This window comes from Phyllobates terribilis, unplaced genomic scaffold (genome assembly GCF_046119375.1).
Source record: "Phyllobates terribilis strain yellow unplaced genomic scaffold, ASM4611937v1 Scaffold_3__8_contigs__length_932513732, whole genome shotgun sequence".
Lineage (NCBI taxonomy): Eukaryota > Metazoa > Chordata > Amphibia > Anura > Dendrobatidae > Phyllobates > Phyllobates terribilis.
The window spans coordinates 873,863,292-873,888,546 of NW_027362763.1; the positions used below are offsets into that span (position 1 = coordinate 873,863,292).

Genomic DNA, 25,255 nt, shown 5'->3' on the forward strand with positions numbered 1-25,255 from the left:
AGAATTAAATAAAATTGTGTGTTTTATTTCAAATAAATTATTTTTTTCTGGGTGTAGTGTGTGTTTTTTCTTTTTAACACTTTGTAGGTTAGTAATGGGGGTGTCTTATAGACGCCCATCATTACTAACCTGGGCTTCATGGCAGCTGGCGCTGACATGAACCCCACCACTATTACCCCCTGCCACCGCACCAGGGCAGCGTGGAAGAGCGAGGCTAAGTGCCAGAGTTGGCGCATCCTATGGATGCGCCATTTCTGGGGCGGCTGACGACTGGTGTTTCTAGCCTGGGAGGGGGCCAATATTCATGGCACCCTTCCTGGGCTATTAATATCAGCCCCCAGCTGTCTGCCTAGCCTTTGCTAGCTATTAAAATAGGGGGGACCCCACGTCATTTTTTTGGGGGGGGTCCCCCATTTTAATAGCTAGTAAAGGCTAGGTATTCAGCTGGGGGCTGATATTAGTAGCCTGGGAAGCTCCGTGGGTTTTACCCCCTTCCCAGGCTTCAAACATCTGCCCCAGCCGTCTGCTTAACCTCCGCTAGAGACTAAAATTATGGGGGATCCCACGCCATTTTTTTTTAAAATAAATCCATTATTTTAACACTAAATGACATTTGAGGAGTTAATAAAGATGCAGTCCCTAAATTATTATTTATTTTTTAATTAATTTTTCCCAAAACTTTTGACGTGGGCTTCGCCATATTTTTGTATGCCAGCCAGGTACAGCATCCAGCTTCTATGAACGCGCCATTTTCCGGGGCGGCTGCGGACTGCAATTTTCAGCGGGGGGCAGAAAGCTTGGGCCTCCCTGCGCTGCAGATTCCATCCCCCAGCTGCCTAGTTGTACCTGGCTGGACACAAAAATAGGGAGAAGCTCCACGTTTTTTTTTTTTTAATTATTTCATGAAATTCATGGAATAATTAAGAAAAAAAGGGCTTCCCTATATTGTTGTGTCCAACCAGGCACAAATAGGCAGCTGGTGGTTGGGGGCAGCCCGTTCCTGCCTGCTGTACCTGGCTGGACCCAAATATAGTGCAAAGCCCCACGTCAATTTTTTTTTAATTATTTCAGGAAATTCATGAAATAATTAAAAAAAAATTATGTGGGGCTTCGCCCTATATTTGTGTCCAGTCAGGTACAGCAGGCAGGAACGGGCTGCCCCCAACCACCAGCTGCCTATTTGTACCTAGCCGGACACAACAATATAGGGAAGCCCTTTTTTTCTTAATTATTCCATGAATTTCATGAAATAATTAAAAAAAAAAATACGTGGGGCTTCGCCCTATTTTTGTGTCCAGCCAGGTACAACAAGGCAGCTGGGGGCTGGAATCCGCAGCGCAGGGAGGCCCAAGCTTTCTGGGCCCCACCCGCTGCAAATTGCAGTCCGCAGCCGCCCCGGAAAATGGCGCGTTCATAGAAGCGCCATCTTCTGGCGCTGTACCCAACTCATCCAGGGCCCTGGTGCGGTGGCTCACTGGGTAATAAAGGGGTTAAGGCCAGCTTGGCATTATCAGCTGGCCCTAAGCCCGAAATTCATGGGGTCACGCCAATATTAGACATGACCACCATGAATTTCTAGTAAAGTATTTAAAAAAAACACAAACACCCACAAAAAAGTCCTTTAATTGAAATAAAGACACAATTCTTTATTGTTCTAAATTAAACCATACTTACAGTCACGCCCATTCCAGCTGAAGCCAACGATCTCCTGCAATAAAAGTAAAATAATAAAGCAACCTCATCCTTACCTTTCCATGGTTCCCAGGACAGCTTCAGCTCTGCTACATCGAGATGACAGGCTGGACCGCAGCAGAACGCTGCCATCCAGCCTGTCATCCCGCAGACACTGAGAAGCGCAGGCATGCTTGCGCTCCTCAGTGTCTCGCTGTGACGGCATCCAGATGAGCGGAGGTCATGTCCAATGAACTCGGCTCACCTCATGCACGTCACTGACAGCGTGGGAAAATTCTCCTGCACTCAGCGCTTCAGCGTGAGAATTTTCCCACGCTGTCAGTGACGTGCATGAGGTGCGCCGAGTTCATTGGACATGACCTCACCTCATGCACGTCACTGACAGCGTGGGAAAATTCTCACGCTGAAGCGCTGAGTGCAGGAGAATTCTCCCACGCTGTCAGTGACGTACATGAGGTGAGCCGAGTTCATTGTCGGCTCATCTGGATGCCGTCACAGCCAGACACTGAGGAGTGGAAGTATGCCTGCGCTTCTCAGTGTCTGCGGGATGACAGGCTGGATGGCAGCGTTCTGCTGCGGTCCAGCCTGTCATCTCGATGTAGCAGAGCTGGAGCCGTCGTGGGAGCCATGGAAAGGTAAGGATGAGGTTGGTTTATTATTTTTCTTTTATTGCAGGAGATCGTTGGCTTCAGCTGGAATGGGCGTGATGGTAAGTATGGTTTAATTTAGAACAATAAAGAATTGTGTGTTTATTTCAATTAAAGGACTTTTTTCTGGGTGTTTGTGTTTTTTTTAAATACTTTACTAGAAATTCATGGTGGTCATGTCTAATATTGGCGTGACCCCATGAATTTCGGGCTTAGGGCCAGCTGATAATGCCAAGCTGGCCTTAACCCCTTTATTACCCAGTGAGCCACCGCACCAGGGCCCTGGATGAGTTGGGTACAGCGCCAGAAGATGGCGCTTCTATGAACGCGCCATTTTCCGGGGCGGCTGCGGACTGCAATTTGCAGCGGGTGGGGCCCAGAAAGCTTGGGCCTCCCTGCGCTGCAGATTCCAGCCCCCAGCTGCCTAGTTGTACCTGGCTGGACACAAAAATAGGGCGAAGCTCCACGTTTTTTTTTTTAAATTCATGAAATTCATGGAATAATTAAGAAAAAAAGGGCTTCCCTATATTGTTGTGTCCGGCTAGGTACAAATAGGCAGCTGGTGGTTGGGGGCAGCCCGTTCCTGCCTGCTGTACCTGACTGGACACAAATATAGGGCGAAGCCCCACATCAATTTTTTTTAATTATTTCATGAATTTCCTGAAATGATTTAAAAAAAATTGACGTGGGGCTTTGCACTATATTTGGGTCCAGCCCGGTACAGCAGGCAGGAACGGGCTGCCCCCAACCACCAGCTGCCTATTTGTACCTGGTTGGACACAACAATATAGGGAAGCCCTTTTTTTCTCAATTATTTCATGAATTTCATGAAATAATTAAAAAAAAAAAATACTTGAAGCTTCTCCCTATTTTTGTGTCCAGCCAGGTACAACTAGGCAGCTGGGGGATGGAATCTGCAGCGCAGGGAGGCCCAAGCTTTCTGCCACCCCCCCCCCCCCCCCGCTGAAAATTGCAGTCCGCAGCCACCCCGGAAAATGGCGCGTTCATAGAAGCTGGATGCTGTACCTGGCTGGCATACAAAAATATGGCGAAGCCCACGTCAAAAGTTTTGGGAAAAATTAATTAAAAAATAAATAATAATTTAGGGACTGCATCTTTATTAACTCCTCAAATGTCATTTAGTGTTAAAAAAAGGATTTATTTTAAAAAAAATTGACGTGGGGCTTCGCCCTATATTTGTGTCCAGCCAGGTACAGCAGGCAGGAACAGGCTGCCCCCAACCACCAGCTGCCTATTTGTACCTGGCCGGACACAACAATATAGGGAAGCCCTTTTTTAAAAAAATTATTTCATGAAATAATTAAAAAAAAATTGACGTGGGGCTTCGCACTATATTTGTGTCCAGCCAGGTACAGCAGGCAGGAATGGGCTGCCCCCAACCACCAGCTGCCTATTTGTACCTGGTTGGACACAACAATATAGGGAAGCCCTTTTTTTCTTAATTATTCCATGAATTTCATGAAATAATTTTAAAAAAAAATGCGTGGGGCTTCGCCCTATTTTTGTGCCCAGCCAGATACAACTAGGCAGCTGGGGGCTGGAATCCGCAGCGCAGGGAGGCCCAAGCTTTCTGGGCCACCCCCGCTGCAAATTGCAGTCCGCAGCCGCCCCAGAAAATGGCGCGTTCATAGAAGCGCCATCTTCTGGCGCTGTACCCAACTCATCCAGGGCCCTGGTGCGGTGGCTCACTGGGTAATAAAGGGGTTAAGGCCAGCTTGGCATTATCAGCTGGCCCTAAGCCCGAAATTCATGGGGTCACGCCAATATTAGACATGACCACCATGAATTTCTAGTAAAGTATTTAAAAAAACACAACACCCAGAAAAAAGTCCTTTAATTGAAATAAACACACAATTCTTTATTGTTCTAAATTAAACCATACTTACCATCACGCCCATTCCAGCTGAAGCCAACGATCTCCTGCAATAAAAGTAAAATAATAAAGCAACATCATCCTTACCTTTCCATGGCTCCCACGACAGCTTCAGCTCTGCTACATCGAGATGACAGGCTGGACCGCAGCAGAACGCTGCCATCCATCCTGTCATCCCGCAGACACTGAGAAGCGCAGGCATACTTCCACTCCTCAGTGTCTGGCTGTGACGGCATCCAGATGAGCCGAGGTCATGTCCAATGAACTCAGCTCACCTCATGTACGTCACTGACAGCGTGGGAAAATTCTCCTGCACTCAGCACTTCAGCGTGAGAATTTTCCCACGCTGTCAGTGACGTGCATGAGGTGAGCTGAGTTCATTGGACATGAACTCGGCTCATCTGGATGACGTCACAGAGAGACACTGAGGAGCGCAAGCATGCCTGCGCTTCTCAGTGTCTGCGGGATGACAGGCTGGATGGCAGCGTTCTGCTGCGGTCCAGCCTGTCATCTCGATGTAGCAGAGCTGAAGCTGTCGTGGGAACCATGGAAAGGTAAGGATGAGGTTGCTTTATTATTTTACTTTTATTGCAGGAGATCGTTGGCTTCAGCTGGAATGGGCGTGATGGTAAGTATGGTTTAATTTAGAACAATAAAGGATTGTGTCTTTATTTCAATTAAAGGACTTTATTCTGGGTGTTTGTGTTTTTCTTTAACTTTGACTATGGGGTTAGTAATGGGGGTGTCTTATAGACGCCTCTCCATTACTAACCTGGGCTTGATGTCAGCTGGCATTATAAGCTGACATCAACCCCAACCCTATTACCCCCTGCCACCGCACCAGGGCAGCGTGGAAAAGCGAGGCTAAGTGCCAGAATTGGCGCATCCTATGGATGCGCCATTTCTGGGGCGGCTGACGGCTGGTGTTTCTAGCCTGGGAGGGGGCCAATATTCATGGCACCCTTCCTGGGCTATTAATATCAGCCCCCAGCTGTCTGCCTAGCCTGTGCTAGCTATTAAATTAGGGGGGACCCCACGTTATTTTTTTTGGGGGGTTCCCCCATTTTAATAGCTAGTAAAGGCTAGGTATTCAGCTGGGGGCTGATATTAGTAGCCTGGGAAGCTCCGTGGGTATTACCCCCTTCCCAGGCTTCAAACATTTGCCCCAGCTGTCTGCTTAACCTCCGCTAGAGCCTAAAATTAAGGGGAACCCCACGCCAATTTTTTTTTAAATAAATCCTTTATTTTAACACTAAATGACAAGTACAGTAATCAACACTATCACTGTACTTCATATATATGTGACTGACATGTTTCTATCTATCTAATCTATGTGTGATTCTCTATTCTTTCTATTCTAAATTGTCGGGTACAGATGCTGAATTGCCGGCCGGCTTTCTTAAAGAGACGGTGCATGAAAACACTATTATTTTTTTAAATAAATCCTTTACACTAAATGACAAGTACAGTAAGCAACACTGTCACTGTACTTCATATATATGTGACTGACATGTTTCTATCTATCTAATCTATGTGTGATGCTCTATTCTTTCTGTTGTAAATTGTCGGGTACCGGTGAATGCCGCTGCTGAATTGCCGGCTTTTCATGTCATTCTACATTATTCTTAGTTGTTTTACTTCATGTAGAATTAACCTACAAGGAAAGAAAAGGTTTATTTTCATTCCGATATTTGTGTCCCATTGACTTGCATTGGTTTCCGGTATCGGAATCGGCGATATCCGATACTTTTTGGGTATCGGCCCGATCCAATCCGATACGATATTTCCTGATATCGGAAGGTATCGCTCAACACTAGTTCTCAGGCCATCATAGCCCCCAAAGTTTAGTCTTATAGCGCTTATATGGGACGAGGTAAGAAGGGTTGTTCATAGCATGTCATTACCTCCATCTAATATTATATGGCAACTACGAGAACTATTCTGCCTGCATGGGACAATATTCCTGGAGAATGACCAACATCTAGTGAAGGAATCGCTGAAGCTCTGACGGCCAAAAAAGGTCCAATGCACTACAACATGGGTGTTTTTTGGCGACCAAAAGATTTGCTTTTTTTTTTAAAGTGTGATTACTACTGTCTGGTTGTTCTGATGCCATTTTTCCTGGTGATTTTAGTAAACTGGAAGCAAATGGTTGTCAGCTATCAGGAGGAAAATTGTGTTTGACATTGTTTTATCTCTTCATGTGATCATTTTCAACATTTGCTGGGCCACCCATTTTGTCATGGGTAGTCGGATTTTGCCTAAAAATGTATTTTATCTGTGTGTTTTGAGGTTAAAACATGGCAAAGACAAAGCCAAATATATCACCAGATGTCAGGATGCTTATTATTCTGAGAGTGAAATCAGACAAAAGCCAAAAAGAGGGAGCTATGGAATTCAACTGTTCTCAGAGTCAAGTGTCACGTATATTAAAGAAAGAAAAAGAAGGTTATGGAGCAGCTGACAAACCTAGAAGTGGACGACCATGGAAAACTTCCTCCGGAGTTGATCACATTATTAAGAAAAAGTCAGTATCTGATGTCTATAAAAGTCCTGTACAGATTTCGCACAAAAAGAATGAAGAATATGGGGTCAAAGTGAGTCGCCAAACTGTGGTGTGATGGCTGAGAGCAGTAGGGTTGAATGCACGAGTTCCAGTCAAGAAGCCTTTCATCTCTGAAAAGAACCGGAAGGTGCGACTTGAGTTTGCCAAAGGACACAGCCAATGGAAAGAGATGGATTGGTCAGATGAATCCAAGTTCAATCTGTTTGGTAGTGATGGCAAGCACTATATATACTGCCCAATTGGAAAATATAATGATGTAAGGTACCAAACACCTACAGTGAAACATGGTGGTGGCAATGTCATGGATTGGGGCTGCTTTTCTGCATCTGCCATTGTCCCTCTGCATAGAATGGAAATATGAATGCTACCATGTACAAGGGTATACTGGAGAATGTAATACTGCCATATGGTAAAACCAAAGTAGGCAGGGGATGGAAATTCTAGAAAGACAATGATCCTAAGCACACATCCAATTTAGTCAAAACCTGGATAGCAAAGAAAAATGTTCGTCTGTTGCAATGGCCAAGCCAAACGCCTGATTTACACCCTATAGAGCACCTTTGGGATGAGTTAGGGCGACAAGTTGGGGCCCGTACCCATAGCAGTAAAGTTGAATTGTTTGCAGATTTGCAAATGGAATGGAGTAAGATCCCTCAAGATGTCTTGAATACCCTAGTGGCTTCGATGCCCCGTCGGTGTGGTGCAGTAATTAAAGCAAGAGGTTACGCTACAAAATACTAAGTTATGGCATTGTAAACAATGAATTACTCTCTATGTTGTGATCAATAAATAGTATATGCAAAACTTTTGGCCGTCAGTTTTTTCTAATTAAATGACCATAGCTGTATTCAAAAGCATTTTGGTTAAAATTAAAGGTCTTGCATGATGACATCTTCATGCACTTTCAATTCATCACCAGGTTAATGGCATCACAACAACCAGACAGAAGTAATCACACTTTAAAAAAAAATGCTAAACTTTTGGTCCCTACTGTATATATAGTAACAGAGAGCTGCCAATCAGTGGTGGGGCGTGGTTGGACTAGGAGGTACGAGACATCTAGTCCTATAGTGATAATCTCCTGTATGGAAACAGCAAAGCACAGCCCAGTAAGTGACACATCTTGTAATCAAGGTCTCTCCCACTACATCATGGTGCTCTCCGATTACATAGCCAAAACCTGGTGACAGATTCCCTTTAACAATCAAAATACATAGTTGATAAAGGATCTTATAAAGATTTTGCCATTTACCTAATCAGATCGAAACCTTTTAAAGTAGAGCATTAAGTATTTTCACAAATCACTGTTTTTACTATAGAATCCACAGAAGAAATTCATACATTTGTACAAATTTAGTTTTGGGTACAAAAAGTTACCTAACTTACATGCACTATATGTGGAATATTTTTTTCAGTGTAGAGTCCAAGACAAAACCCCATCAAATTCTTAATGTGAGAATAGGGTCTTATTCACTTAATAGGATAGAAATAAGCAAAATATTGAGACATGCAATATTCACCCAGTAGCTAATATCACTGTTGTAATAACCAGTGAGAGCACTGAAAACATAAAAAAAGTACACTCCTATGGACAAATGCTCAATGGCTACTAGGATTTGCCATGGGGGCTATGGTAGCTGACAGTTTGCCTGTAAATTGTTAATGTCATTTTATACAAACTTTACATGTAACACTAGTACAAAGAAAAGTAAGAAAATCTGTATTAAGTCTTATTATCAGAGTCGGCTGAATCTTTCTCCATGTATGAGCCACTTCTTCCCCTCCCTTCTGTCTCTTGAGCTCACCATCAGCTGAAAAACAAATCTATCTTGGTCAAAGCAAGATGGACTGCCAGCACAGTGAGGAGTCAGAGTTTTTAAAAGGATATGTAACATATGAAGAGAGAAGAGGGAGGATGAGTGAGGAATATTCAGCACAGTGAAAGATTAGGCGCACACAGGCAGAATTAGAGGAAGCTTTCAGCAAATGTATTTCTCTTTGGTGCTGGATTCACAGTCACACAGCTCAGTACTGCTGTATAATGTCCTCTATACTTCTACTGCTTCTGTGTGGTACCTAAAAATTTGTGTTGGGAATGCGTGAGTAGAGAAGTCATATAAAAAACAGAAATAGTGTTATTCCTCACGTACACACCATACAGCTTATGCTGAAAGATTACCTGAAAAGACAGGTATGCTATATTATTAATGTGTTGGTTTATTAGTGGACAGTAGGTAGAAGCACACATGGGTACGTGATTAACATGCAAATTTGGAGCAAAAGCTATGTCTCAGCACAACATATAAAGTAGCTTTCAGGCAAGTTAGGATTGTAAAGCAAATTTAGCTTTGATTTTACTCTTTATAATGTGACATGCCCCCAGATCCCCATAGCAAAAATCATAAAAATCTGTGAACACACACTTATCATTCTACCAGTTCCTAATATTGGACAGAAATGTGTATAGGCTGGTGATTGAAACAAATGATGATTCCAGTCTAGCAGTACAGGAGGCAGCGCCGACAAGAGAAATCACCTCCATCCACATTCATCTATACTGTCAGCATTAGCTAATTGAGCCTAAAGATTTCTCCTCTGTACCACACATGTAATGACAATGCCTCAGAAATTCCGCCTGTCACATTTCTGAAAATAATATGATTACATTCAATAATTACAGGGAGGAGCCATTTGTTTCCAGTGTTATTAAGACAAAGAGCGTCTGACTTGTACATGCAGAGACAGTGAGCAGTAATGCAGAGACGCTGGCACTAAGCTGACGAGAAAAAAAGGACTTGAAAACAAATCATGGAACAATGTAATGCTTTCAAAGCGCATTGGACCCGAGCCAAGTCTTTCTAATATATGATCTACATAACAGAGCAATGAATAGACATTATATTATTATACACAGACCCCAGCTCGCTTGCCAGGAATGATATGTCCAGACAAAACAAAATACTTACAGAAAATTAAAAACAGGGTGTATGCCGGCGTATGATGGACGTCAGCTAAACAATACAGAATTACAATCCAAAATCAATACCTGCAAGTTAAATATTAGGTGCAAGCAGTAATTCAATGCAAGCAAAAGAGGCATACCGGACTAGAGGCCACAATCCGCAGGGATCTGCTGCGCACCACTGATTATTGATGATAATCGCGTGTTTTCATTTAAGAAAATTCCTATTACCCTATAAATTCCGATTGTATCTACCCTCCCGCAGGTCAGGTCAATGTGGTCTCTAGGCTAGATCTACAGCTCTGCTTAGTGAACTCTCTTTATGAACCAGAGATCAGGATAACGAGAAGTACAACTGTCAATGATCGCATACAGAGTAGGAATACGTGTCCAGTTCTGAGCACCACATTTTAAAAAAGACATCGAAAAACTGGAGCAAGTTCAGAGAAGAGATACCAGGATGGTGAACGGACTGCAAACTATGTCCTACGAGGAACTGTTAAAGGATCTGGGAGTGTTTAGCTTGCAAAAAAGAAGACTGAGAGGAGACTTAATAGCGGTCTACAAATATCTGAAGGACTGTCACACTGTAAAGGGATCATCCTTATTCTCATTTGCACAAAGAAACACAAGAAGCATTGGGATGAAACGGAGTGGGAGATTAGATATTAAAAAAAATTTTTTGACAGTGAGGGTGATCAATGAATGGAACAGGCTGTTACGAGAGGTGGTGAGATAGTTTAGTGAATCCTGCATTGAGCAGGGGGTTGGACATGATGACCTTGGAGGTCCCTTCCAACTCTAACATTATATGATTCTAACAAAACAAAAAAATGTGCTTTACCTATCCTCCCCGTGTCCAACGCTGAGTCTTTGCCACTGCTCCTGGTGTCAGTTATTGTCGGCAGCGTTGCATGACGTTTCCAGAGCTGCAGCTAATCAGCAGCTCTGAGTTGTTCATGCCATCAACTCAGCAGAGCGGCTGAGCTATCGTTATTGGCTGCAGTGCTCTCGAAATGACGTCAGCGCTGCAGACAATAGCAGACACCGCTAGTAGCGTCAGAGACTCAGCGCCGGACCCGGGAAGGGCGAGTAAAGCAATTTATTTTCTACAGAAACTGCAATCGGAGGAGAAGGGTTTTCAGAAAACGCCCTCAATAAGAAGTAAATTGCAAAGTTGCTTGTTGTTATATGTACTTTGCAGTTCTTACCATATAACAAGATGAGACAACCTCTTTAATTTAGCTGAACTTCAAAAGTATAAACAAAAGATCAAACTTTTCTTAGAAAAGGACCTTTAAAAAGACATTTTACTGTTTATACATAGAATTTAGCTACAATAAAAAGTTGAGTAAAACATTGCACTTATCTTGTACTCACCATAAGTTACAGGCTGCATTATACAGAGCTGGGGGTTGTCACTGGAAATAGTTGACAGACGGGAAGTGGGACAATTTTTTTCTCACCCTACATCACACTACTGAACATAGTCTTGTATGAAAACTACCAATCTCAGAATACAAATGACCATGTCAATTGCTATACTCTCAGGAAAGAGTGGCGGGGGATTTCAGGAGTGAATGTGGCAGAATTGTAAATGCAGCTCTGAATTAGAACACAGCTTGAAAATGTAGCTTAATGAAAGATAAAAAATGCAATGAACATACTTATATACACTCTATACAACAGTGTCCAAATGATATATATATGTCAATTACCAGGGTAAAATCATTTTTTTGATCTTTCTGAGAACTACCCTTTCTGCACCTTAATGGTTTTTCTAGTGCTGCTACCATGTTCCCATGTAGTGTAATCTCTGCTGTGTTTAACAGCTCATAGTGGCTTTGATTTGACGAACATTTGAATGGGATATCTGGGACTTTAAAAAAAAAAAAAAAAGGCATGTAGTTACCAACAGAGGCAACTACCTGCCTGTTGTACCCGATGACGGTCATTGACCGCTCCCGCCGGAGGTTCAGCTTCACCCTATCAGCAGAGCAGCAGTTTCTCTTCCTGTTGACAGGGCAGGACTACTGGTGTCAGGGCGGGACTACTGGTGTCAGGGCGGGAATACTGGTGTCAGGGCGGGACTAGTGGTGTCAGGGCGGGACTACTGGTGTCAGGGCGGGACTACTGGTGTCAGGGCGGGAATACTGGTGTCAGGATGGGACTAGTGGTGTCAGGGCGGGAATACTGGTGTCAGGGTGGGACTAGTGGTGTCAGGGCGGGAATACTGGTGTCAGGGTGGGACTAGTGGTGTCAGAGCGGGAATACTGGTGTCAGGGTGGGACTAGTGGTGTCAGGGCGGGACTAGTGGCGTCAGGGCGGGAATACTGGTGTCAGGGCGGGACAGGTGGCATCATGATGATTGACAGCTGGCTTCCCCCAATTAGGCAACAGAGAGATGGCTGTCAATCAGCATGACACCAGTAGTACTGCCCTGTCAACAGGAAGAGAAACCGCCGCTCTGTTGACAGGGAGCTACTGAATCTCCGGTTGGAGCGGTCAATGACCGGCACCGGGTACAACAGGCAGGTAGTTGACTCTGTTGCCTTTTTTTTTTTAAACTCCTGGATATCCCCTTTAAAGATGATGTGAAACTTTGGGGGGGTTTATGTGATTTTACCCAACAGGCTGCAATGGGCATCCTGAAAAAAATGCTTGTAAAATTTGCAATTGCACTTTTAAGTGTAAAATCCCATCATTTTTGCATTAAAAATGCAAAGCAAACACATAAAATGAGAGGAAACCACATTAAAAACTGCACAGATTGCTATTATGTATTTTGGTGAGCACAATTGCAGAAAAAAGTAGGCATTTCTGCACTACGGAACACGGTCTTAGAGGTTTGTATTATGTCAATCTACAAAGAATTTAATAGGGGATAAGTAAAATACTACTGCAGCTGCTTTTTCTGCCATAAGCTGAAGCTCTGCTAACTCGCCACAACCAATGATGCCAAGAAATTGTGGAGTTAAAAGGTGTTTTTTGCCACCTAATTTAAAAGCAGCATAAGAAACCCTGATTCCAGGGATGTGTCACTAACTGGGCTGCTTCCTGTGGATTTTCTAAAAACATTGTTTTATCAGCAGGAGATCTAGTGTGGTCTATGTGGGCTTCCATTTTCATGAGTTTTTATAACCCCAACACCACCGATTGGCAGCTTCCTGCCTATGCACAGTGTATACAGAAAGCAGCCAATCAGAAGTGTGGGCGAAGTTATACCGAGCTCAGCATTCAGAGAACTGATAGATCTGTGGCATATAAAACAGTGACAAAACTGCTTAGTATATGATACATCGCTGGATTCAGGGTCTCTGTCCCCACATCATGCTGCTCTTAGATGGGGCAGCAAATACCTGGTGACAGATTCCCTATGAAGGAAAGGATGAAAAACTATTGCTGACACTTTATAGCCAGCAGGGCTGAGGAGTCGGTAAGCCAAACCTCCGACTTCGACTCAATTTCCATGACACCGACTCCAACTCCCTCATACATGGCTCATGTTTAAGTGATAAATTTACTGTAGCACAGATTCATCTCAGCTAAAAGTCTAGACCCTTAGATCAGGAATAGGACAGACATTTATAGGACATTTCAGAACTTTCCCAAATTCTTATGAAAAAATATTCCCCACAAACTGCATTGAACTACTGTACCAATTTATTATATATTTTAGGAGTCGGAGTTGGTCCATTTTATACCGACTCCACCAAAATGGGCTCCGACTCCGACTCCACGACTCCGACTCCACAGCCCTGGTAGCCAGGCATCTATATGTCATTGTGAGTATAACAGCCACCACCTGTGGCTACGATATCAGTAATAGAGGATCGCTCTTACCTGCGTCTGCATCATTGCACGTTCCACACGTCTAGAACTTCCCTTCTCTAATTTGGTCCTCAGTATTAATGCAGATGTCTGGATGGCCCAAAATTTGGGTTGAGACAGCAAACACTGAAATGAAAGAAGATAATTACACTGACTAAACAGAGAATGCTAAAACACAAATTACGCATTATATATGAGAGTACACTTAGTTTCAGATTTTATTTAGCGTACAGAATTTTGCGCATGCTAAATGTTGCCTCAATGAATCAATACAATGTAAAAAAAAACAGTAAAATGTGCAAAACATGGTATAAATTAATTAGCATGAATTGTGCAAAGAGTCATTATTGTAGGACATATTCACTATAAGCTGACAACAGGGTGTCCTGCTACTGTATAGGGTGCACTAATTATTACACAGAGATGTTGATTGTCGCTGCTTTCTTCTCTCCTATGGCCAATGTCGGTAGTACAGTCACAAGCCTGAGCATGACAGAGTCTGATAACCCGAGCTAACAGAAACCGAGTATGAAGCTGTGAGATCTGATCATTAGACCTGATTATGGGATAGGATCTGCAGCTGAAAATATGGACCTGGTAATGGCATCTGGTTACTCAGGCATAAAACACAATGGTGATGAAGTGGTTAAGATTGAATTTATGATAAAGGCTATGACGCTTTCCAACAGACCAAAAGAGTCAGGAATGTAATTTATTGGCTTTTCGTTATCGGATTCATCTGTGGGCAGGAAAATGTTGGCAGCACTCGGGTTCCTGTTCTGCGGGTGTTTTCTGCGCGGGATATCCACTGCCCTTCCCAGGCCATCAACAGCTTCTTATTACAGAAGTTCCCATGGGACAAAAAGTCATCTACTAGCAGGACATCGTTTTACGCTCACAAAAAAAAGAAAAAAAAATGTTCAGTGCAGAAAACTAGAAAGTGACATCAGTTTAAAAGTACTAGGATGCAATCCAGTAATGGGCGCAGATAGGAACGATGGGAAAAAGTCATCCAATCCATAGGCATTACTCAGGGCTCAGGTCCTAACGTAATAACTGCATTTAGAAAGCCTAATTCCACTCAAAAGTGGTGGTCTTTCACTAAGAACCATTCTTAATTGGCCTTCTAAACCGATTTCTAAATCTCGAAAAGGAATTAAAGGGGTCGGCCGATGACAAGTTAACAGTTAATCTTAGAGACAATAAATCCAACAGGTTAGAAAAAAGTAAAGTGATAGTACTAGGGGCTCTAAGTCCCAGTTCTCAGCAGAACACACATATGCTGCCCCTTTCCATAGAGGTAAGTGGGCTGCGGAAAATAGGCAAATAAGCTGGTTCAGCCATCTATCATGCTACCATTGATCTCCATGGAGAGAGATCGCACATGCATGATTAAATGAGGAGGGGGATTTGGGGGGTCAAGCAATCATGGTAATGAGGGGGGTCCAACCATTACTAGTACCACTTCATGTACATTTGGTATTGAATGAATATGAAAGTAAACTCCCCCCTCAGATATTTCCGAACACTACATTTATTACAATGGCTTGTAAAGCCATGAAGGTACAGATATAAGCTCCTACGTGATCTGATAGTAGGCATACAGAGATGTAACTCCATGCTGGGAGATACAGAAGCTGGGAAAATAGTAAAAGATCTGGTTGAAAATTGCACCCAGATACTACAAAATACAGACAGCACGCTGGTAATTGGACCATTGCGTCAGCAAAATTACCACCCAGCAGGCAGTAGTACCTATATTAAAAGTAGTTGTGCGACCATCAGAGGGGAGAATGCTGCTGGACAATCCATATAGGACGGTTGTATGGGATAAGAAGAAGAAGCTTAATGCTGTAGACTGAGACCATTTCATGGTAACTGGGGATACCAAACATAAATGGGGCAGGTTTAAGGATATACTACTAGAATCCGGTAGAAACCTTATACCCTCTGGTAATAAAATGACAAGGCACAAAAATAAACCATTATGGATAAATAAGACAGTACAAAGTTTAATAAGACAAAAACATGGGGGATTAAAATTCTTGAAGGCTGAGAATACAGAAATAGCATTTCAGGAGTCTAAAGATCTAAATAAGAAATGTAAAAACGAAATCAGGCTAGCAAAGTTATCTACAGAGAAACAAATCACCAGCGACATTAAAATAAATCCCACATTTTTTCATAAATACATCAATGCCAAAAAGAAAAAACAGATGGTACTGGTCCCTTAAAAGACGATAATAACCAGATAATTCTAAAGGACAAAGAAAAGGCTGAGATACTAAACAGGCACTTTTCATCCATGTTCACCAATGAACTGACTGTTCCAGGGATCTTTCAACAAGACAAAAAGTTCACCACCTGATATAACTAGTTTAACACAAAAAGAAGTACACCTGTGTTTGAGCAAATTAAACATTGACAAATCCCCTGGCTTAGATGGCATTCATCCACGGATACTGAGGGAATTGAGCTCAGTAATTGACAGACTGCTGTATCTCATATTCTTAGACTCTCTGGTAACTGGGGTAGTGCCACAGGATTGGAGGATGGCTGATGTGGTACCGATATTTAAGAAAGGTAAGAAGGTGGATCCAGATAACTACCGTCCGGTAAATCTGACATCAGTAGTGTACAAGGTTTTTGAGGGCATCATAAGAGATGACCTGCAGAGTTATATCGCGAGAATAATGTAATAACTGACAACCAGCACAGATACATGAAGGGTAAGTTGTGTCTAACTAACATGTTGGGGGTCTATGAGGAGGTAAGTGCAAATTCTTGATGTTGGTAATACGGATGATGTGATTTATTTGGACTTTTCAAAGGCATTTGATACTGTACCACATAGCAGCCTTATACTGAAGCTACAGAAGCAAGGACTTGGGGGAACTATATGCAGATGGGTAAGGAATTGGCTAAATGATAGGAAACAAAGGGTCGTCATAAATGGTAGGCTGTCTAAATGGGACATAGTCAGCAGTGGGGTGCAGTAGGGATCTGTGCTAGGACCGATTCTTTTCAATCTCTTTATTAATGACGTAGTTGATGGGATTGAAAGTAAATTGTCAGTCTTTTCTGATGACACCAAACTATGTAGGATATTAACCCCTTAAGCCCCGCGGGTGGTTTGCACGTTAATGACCGGGCCAATTTTTACAATTCTGACCACTGTCACTTTATGAGGTAATTACTCTGGAACGCTTCAACGGATCCCCCTGATTCTGAGATTGTTTTTTCGTGACATATTGTACTTCATGATTGTGGAAAAATTTCTTCGATATCACTTGCGTTTATTTGTGAAAAAAACGGAAATTTGGCGAAAATTTTGAAAATTTTGCAATTTTCAAAATTTGAATTTTTAAGCCCTGAAATCAGAGCGATATGTCACACAAAAGAGTTAATAAATAACATTTCCCACATGTCTACTTTACATCAGCACAATTTTGGAACCAAAATTTTTTTTTGTTAGGGAGCTATAAGGGTTAAAAGTTGACCAGTGATTTCTCATTTTTCCAACAAAATTTACAAAACCATTTTTTTAGGGACCACATCACATTTGAAGTCACTTGGAGAGGTCTTTATGACAGAAAATACCCAAAAGTGACACCATTCTAAAAACTGCACCCCTCAAGGTGCTCAAAACCACATTCAAGAACTTTATTAACCCTTCAGGTGCTTCACAGGAATTTTTTGAATGTGGAAGAAAAAAATGAACATTTAACTTTTTTGACAAAAATGTTACTTTAGACCTAATTTTTTTTATTTTCACAGGGGTAACAAGAAAAAATGGACCCCAAAATTTGTTGTGCAATTTCCCCTGGGCACGCAGATACCCAATATTTGGGGAAAAAACACTGTTTGGGCGCACGGCAGGGCTCGGAAGGGAAGGAGCGCCATTTGACTTTTTGATTGTAAAATTTGCTTGAATAATTAGCGGACGCCATGTTGTGTTTGGAGAGCCACTGTGTGCCCAAACTTTGGAGCTCCCCCACAAGTGACCCCATTTTGGAAACTAGACCCCCCAAGGCACCTTTATAGATGCATAGTGAGCACTTGGAACCCCCAGGTGCTTCACAAATTGATTCGTAAAAATGAAAAAGTGAAAAAAAACCCACTTTTTCATTTTTATGAATCAATTTGTGAAACACCTGGGGTTCCAAGTGCTCACTATGCATCTAGATAGGTGCCTTGGGGGGTCTAGTTTCCAAAATGGGGTCACTTGTGGGGGAGCTCCAATGTTTGGGCACACAGGGACTCTCCAAATGCAACATGATATCCGCTAACAAATTGAGCCGACAATTATTAGACACCCAAAAAAAAACATGCGGGGATCGCTCGTGCATGGCAGGCAATCCCCGTAAAGTTTTTTGGCTGCGAAGTATATGGGGCAGAGACTCGAGCATGTCACTCAAATACCCACGATACTCAATGCATACCAGAGCACCCGATGCAAACTCAAGTAGCGAGCACTTGCTCTCAACACTAGTCGCCATATCGTCATCTTTTTTTCTTACTTTTGAAAAAAATCCCAACCCCAGCCCTAACCCTAGCACAACCCTAGCCCTAGCACAACCCTAGCCCCAGCATAACCCTAGCCCCAGCACAACCCTAGCCCCAGCACAACCCTAGCCCCAAACCCAGCCCTAACCCTAGCCCAATCCTAACCCAAGAGTTTATTTTTGACGCCGTTCCTTGTGCGGTATAAGTGATTAGACGACTTTATTCTTCGGGTCGGTGTGATTACAGCAATGCCAGAATCATATGGGGTTTTTATAACTGACAGCTGTCACACACTAAAAGACGCATTTTTTGTAAAATCTAGTTTTTGCATCGCCATATTTTGAGAGCTATAATTTTTCCAGATTTTGGCAGACAGTCATGTGACGGCTCGTTTTTTGCGGGATGAGTTGACGTTGTTATTGGTGCCATTTTCAGGCACGTGACATTTTTTGATCGCTTTCTATTCCGATTTTTGGGAGGCAGAATAAACAAAAACCAACAATTCAGGAACTGTTTTTTTTTTTTTTTTTTATTCTGTTCCGCGTGTGGTAAAATTGATGAGGTAGCTTTATTCTTCGGGTCAGTACGTTTACAGCGGTACCACATTTGTATCATTTTTCTATGTTTTGGCGCTTATACACAATAAAAGCTATTTTATAGAAAAAAATATTTTTTAGCATCGTTTTATTCTGAGAGCTATAACTTTTTTATTTTTCGGCTGATGGAGCTGTATGGTGGCTTGTTTTTTGCGGGACGAGATGACGTTTTCAGCGGTATCATTTTTATTTATATGCGTGTTTTTGATCGCGTGTTATTCCACTTTTTGTTTGGCGGTATGGTGATAAAGCATTGTTTTTTGCTTCGTTTTTTTTTTTTAACGTGTTCACTGAAGGGGTTAACTAGTGGGCCAGTTTTATAGGTCAGGTTGTTCCGGACGCGGCGATACCAAATATGTGTACTTTTATTGTTTTTTTTTTTTATAATAATATTTATTGATGGGTACATTATATTTTTATTTTTGGTGTATTATTTTTTTTATTTTTTTATAATATTTTTGCACATTTTTTTTTTTTTTACCACTTTCACACAGTTTATACACTTTATTACTTTGTCCCACTCTGGGACTTTCACTTTTTTTTTCTGATCGCCTGCATGGCACAGGAATGAAGCACCATCCCTATGCCATGAAGGCTGTCAGAAGTGCACAGTGTGAAGATTGCTTGGAGATGCACTGCGCATGCCCAAGCAATCTTCCTGCTCTCTGGTGACCCGGATGTTGTCATGACGACATCGGGTCGTCATGGCAACACCCGGGAAGCCTTTGCAGACTGCGCTGGAAGCCGGAAGAGGAGGTGAGTATCGCCGATCACCTCCCCTTGCCCCCGCAATGCCGCGATCAACTTCGATCGACTTCGATCGCAGCATCGCGGGGGTTAATGTGCTGGGAGCGGTGCAGGACCGCTCCCTGCACATAGTACCGGGTGTCAGCTGTGACAATCAGCTGACACCCGGCGGCGATCGCGCCCGCACAGCCTGTGTGCGCGCGCGATCGCCATGACGTACTAATACGGGTCTGGCTCTTAAGTCCCAGGGCACAGACGCGTATTAGTACGTCAGATGTTATTAAGGGGTTAAAATATGACCTTGACATAACAATATTGCAGAACGATCTAGTTAAGATGTCTGAATGGGCAAACACTTGGCCGATGAGGTTTAATGTAGATAAATGTAGAGTAATACACCTAGGACGGAGTAATCCTACTGCTGCATATACATTAAATGGGAGTATACTAGGGACTACAGAACAGGAGAAGGACTTGGGTATTCTGGTTACAAGTGAGCCGAGCAGCAGTACTCAATGTCAAGCAGCAGCCACAAAAGCAAATAAGATTTTAGGATGTATAAAAAGAGAGATAAAATCCTGCGATCCCAATGTACTGTTACCCCTTTATAAATCACTGGTGAGGCCACATCTGGAATATGGGATCCAGTTTTGGGCTTCACATTTTATAAAAGATATTCAGAAGTTAGAGTCAGTTCAAAGGCGGCAACTAGATTATTACAAGGGATGGAAGGCCTCTCATATGATGAGAGGTTGAAAAACTTGGTCTTGTTTAGCTTAGAAAAAGACATCTCAGAGGAGATGTCATTTATATGCATAAATATATGTGTGGTCAGTACATAGGACTAGAACATGACTTATTCCTTCTAAAGACCATACTAAGGACCAGGGGCACTCATTACAGATGGAAGAAAGGCAATTGAGGCACGTAAACAGGAAAGGGTTCTTTACAGTAAGAGTAGTTGGACTGTGGAATGCCCGACCACAAGAGGTAGTGATGGCCGACACTATAACAGCTTTCAAAAAAGGGCTGGATGATTTCCTCAATACACGTAACATTGTGTGCTCTAGAAGCAATGCCATTCTTGTTCAAAGACCATGCAATTTTAGTCTAAGTTCACAAAACCATATTTTTAGTCCAGGTGCTGCCTGTGAAAAAAACTGAAAGCACTTAGACCAATGTTATTCAACTGGACTGTTCAGATGACTGAATGGACCCGTGAATAAAATCGCAGCATGCATTAGACTCTTCTGGATTTCAGATGAGACCCGCCTATTCAAGTTTATGGTTACACAAAAAAAAAAATCTGATTCCATACAGATCATCCATATAGTATTCAATTTTTAAGAACAAGTTGCAATTCTTTAAAGGGGTCATCCGCTACTCGGACAACCCCTTCTCAATCCATATGTTTAACCCCAGTAAAACAGTAAGGCTACGTTCACACTATCAGTATTTGGTCAGTATTTCACATCAGTATTTATAAGCCAAAACCAGGAGTGGGCCAAAAATTTAGATGTGGTAACGTGTTTCTATTATACTTTTCCTCTGACTGTGCCTCTCCTGGTATTGGCTTACAAATACTGATGTATAATACTGACCAAATACTGATAGTGTGAATGTGGCCTAACACTTATACTCACATCCGGTACCGGCGTTGTTCCAGCGTGTCAGCACAATCTCTCCTGAGGCTTAAATGAGGAGGTGAGAGCTGCTGCCCTTTCTTCCTCTGAGTGTATTGATATGTCTGAGAGAGAAACAGCTGATGATTGGACACAGGGATCGCATGACGTAACAAGGTTCACGAGCCCCGGGAGAGACAGTGCTGACGCCGCTGGAACAGCACCAGCACCGGAAGTAGTATAAGTGTTATTATTTTACTGGGGGAAAACATACGGATTGAGAAGGGGTTGTCCGAGTAGTGGACGACCCCTTTAACATAGGAATCTGTATTTGGTCTTGTAAATTTTAATTACTGCTGATGTAGAAAAATGGATGTCATATGTAAAAAAAACAAGTGCCAATTCAAATGATAAATCATAATTTTTTCTATACGCTTGTGTGACCTTAGTATTGTGTTAATTGGGCATGGATCTTACTACATTTTAACATGGCTCTGATTTAATAAAAGTCCAACATAAAAAAAGTGAAAAGCTTCATAAGATGCTGTATAGAGGAGGTGGTGCTTCTATGGAAAAATGTATTTGACGTACGGCACCCATTGTTCTTATAACTGTTGTTGGGAGCTGGAGGGGACTCCATGTGTTACCATTTGCATTGGCATGGGGACAATCATGGTGGCGCCAGCAAATCTATTTTGGCGTTATACTGGCACTTAATTTGTAACATATATCTCATAATGATTTGTGTCTCAGTAGCTGAAATATATTGTAAATGATTACAAATGAACAATTAGACGCCGTGGTGCTCCAGGGGTTGAGCGCTCACATGTTGGGAGCTGCCTACATTACAAGGTGCTTTGCATTGATTTGGCTATAACTATACGGTGGTCTATCAGGGAGGTAATTACAATGATGGGCTCTCATTTGACTGATGTGATGTACAGTAATTCATTACAAAGGATAACACAATTGCATGGCCAGACTTGTTTCCAAGACAGGACTCCGCTCACAAAGCACCGTCTCCTCCCACATCCTGACACATGTCAATTGAAAGGTGAAAAAGTGGCCACAACTCATGAAAATTCACGATCCCTGCCTATTCTTTCTTTTGAGGATACAGCAGCTCAGAGTATGTGTACTACCGTCTGAAAGCCAGGGTTTGAAAAGTACGCCCTTTATCTGCCGCTCATTAACATCTCCTTTTCTTTCTTGTACAGTTACAAAGGTCTTTGGGCAGCTCCGAACTCAAACATGCAAATTGCAGATCAGCCATTTAATTGGAAAAGTCAGAGGCCAATTCCTTAAACCGTCCTCCCATCAGTTTGGAGCTTCGGAATATAAATGGAATATAAATGTTTCTAACAAAAGGCAGCATTCATGTCTCCAGTACTTCAGTATTTATTACTTTATCATTATCCTTCTGTGCCCTATTTAAAAAAGAAGAATTTATTCTTCACTAACAATTATGGTATATTAGACTGCAGAACAACAGTCAGCCTACATATGGGTAACCCTCAAATATTATCTTTTTATTACCTTGATGCTTTATTAAAAAGGGAAAACTTCCTATTTTTGTGCAGTACTTCCAAAGCCGAATGAAACTTACAGCTTAAACCTGAAAGTCCTGGTTCATGAATAGAACCAATGGAGAACTTTCCAAAGTGACCTGACGAACATTCAAGCTATTTTAGCTTGGAAGTCACCCACTCCTTAATTCAATATAAGTTTTTAAAAAAAAAAAAAGGCGACAAAGGATGTTGCAAAACCAAACGAAAAAAATACCAAATAAGATGATTAAGGACAGAAGAGGCCAGCGTGTCCTAAAGTGTTTTCCTCCTAAAAACTTGCCATGTTCACACATGTCTTAAAGATGTGTGCATATATCCTAACGGTATGCCCACATAGAAGGGAGAAGCTGCAGATTTTCCGCTCAGATTTGCACATATACAATCCACTGTGGATTACGGTACCAGCCATGTAAATATAGATTTGAGCAAATCTCACCCGCATGCTTTGGATTTTCTCCACGTGGAAAATAACCCTGGGGGGCAGATTTTACAGACGCACTCACATCAAAGATTTTATCCTATAATATATTTGCAGTCATCATATTATATAGCACTGTGTACTTACAATTGCTCATTTTGCCTTTCTACCCTGATAATTCTTCTCTTTTATCTGCTCTATGTAGAAACAGGAAGTCTCTTGTCCTTTCCCTGCCAAGGACTTTTGTAGTGACTCTTACATGGAAAATGTACCTCCTGTTTCTACAGAGCTTAATAGTATTCAGCTACTCAGTTTTTAATCAGTGATGTCATAGACCTAATAGAAAACAGAAGAATTAACTGGGTAGAAAGGCAAAATGAGCAATTGTAAGTACACAGTGCTATATAATATGATTGCAATATATGAAGAGGATACAATTGTTGAAGGGAGTGCTTCTTTAATCCCAGAGCATGTCACTTTCAGTTGCTTTCACCATGGACACCTCTCCTTTGAATGTAGAGGAGTGAAATGCACAGTGAATTCCACCACAAATATGTAGCCAAACCGAGGCCACATACAGTAGTGGATTTTGCTATGGTTTTGCCACAGACATTTCCATCTGTGAATAAACATACTGTTACAATGAACAATACCGGATATTACCTAGTGGTTTGTAAGAGGCCCTTCTGGTCTGTCTTTCCTGGTCCTGTACTCGACACATCGGAAAGGGCCTGTGATGACTACTCAGCCAATCCCTGCGTAAAGTGGGTCACTGTTCGCACAATGATTGACTAAATGGCCATTTCTGATGTGTTGAGGATAGAAACAGGAAGCACAGACCAGCAGGAATCGGGTGCCAGAATGGGACCTGCAGGGAATTGCCGAGGATGAGTATCATTTCTGATATTATCTGTAACTTGTCTGAGCCCTTTTATCAAGAAATGTAATTGGCTCGGAAACCCATTTCATAAAGTTTTTGATATCAATTATAATATTGTTCATAGCACTTACCTCTCTTAATAAAGGCATTTGTTGACTATTATAATAGCCAAGGCATTACATGAGCATTCCCCTATTATTAATATAACTAAGAGGAGAACTCAAAAAGCAGGCCAGTATATTCCTAAAAGAGAATCTTGCTCTATTCACATCAAAAGGAAGATAAAAAGTCATGCATTCTCTCTTAAAAACTTTCTGCCTAATTTCAGAATTCTCTTCTGATCCCACGCGTTTCTCTATTTGCATCATCAGAGGTCCATCTGCATAAATTTGATAATTGCCACTATTTTGTGTGCTAAGCATAATAATCACAGCACTCATTTACATCCAGGCACCTTATTTATTATAGGATTAAAATGCATTTCCAGAGACTTAAGAATAAATTGCTTAGCGTAAGTGTCTCAAGGTAAAGGAGACAACAGGTGGGTTTGCTTCTTGCATTTATGTCTTAGCCACTAAATTGCTAAATGTCCTTTAATCAATAGTGTTAAAAGCCTTTAAAACAGACTACCAGTGCAACTACTGGGGCACCAATCAACAATTGTGCCGATAATATTTTCTTAAGATAGGTAGATAGTTCCAGAAAACACACTTTTGGCTGGGGACACTTTAGGATGCTGCGCGTGGCCCTTTGGGAAGGAGGGAGCACGCGTGCGCGCACTCGAAGCACAGTGCCCAGGGATGTACGTGACGTGTGCATACCCCAGCAGCAGAGCAGGAAGGAGGAGGAGGAGCGGGATGGGGACCTCAGTGGTGAGTTAGTCGACATCCCTGCCAGGGGAGCAGGACAGCGTTCAGGGACGCCGGCGCTACAACAAGTTCTCTTTAACTGGCTGTTTACTGCCTAAAACCGAAACAGAATTGCTTTTTCCACCTTGAAGCACTGAATTAGTGGCATGGATCAGATCTTCAGCAGTAAGCTGACATATGATCTTCTTGCCTACACTAAATTGATAAAGCCCGGTATGAGGAAGAATTAGCTATTTCCATCCTTTAGTCACGTCATTGGTAGACTAGGCCCACATTTATTCACTGCACTATGTCGAGCATTGTGTCAAGGTTTCACTCTAGAGCCCCAAAAATTGGATATGGCCAGAATCTGAAGGGACCTTTCAGTATAATGGGGCAGACAGAGTCATTTTGTACTCCGTTTGGACTATTATCTGACAGTGTCTATCCCCATTATACTCAATGGCTCAATCAGGGC

At 42.2% G+C, this 25,255-nt stretch overlaps 1 protein-coding gene across 1 annotated transcript in view; it reads right to left on the minus strand.

Annotated features, from left to right (window-relative positions):
- TTC27 (tetratricopeptide repeat domain 27) overlaps positions 1-25,255 on the minus strand; it is a 552,249-nt gene that overhangs the window by 165,790 nt on the left and 361,204 nt on the right. Inside the window, exon 11 of the mRNA XM_073672636.1 lies at positions 13,605-13,718. Coding sequence (XP_073528737.1) covers positions 13,605-13,718 — 114 coding nt within the window. The remainder of the gene's footprint in view (positions 1-13,604; positions 13,719-25,255) is intronic.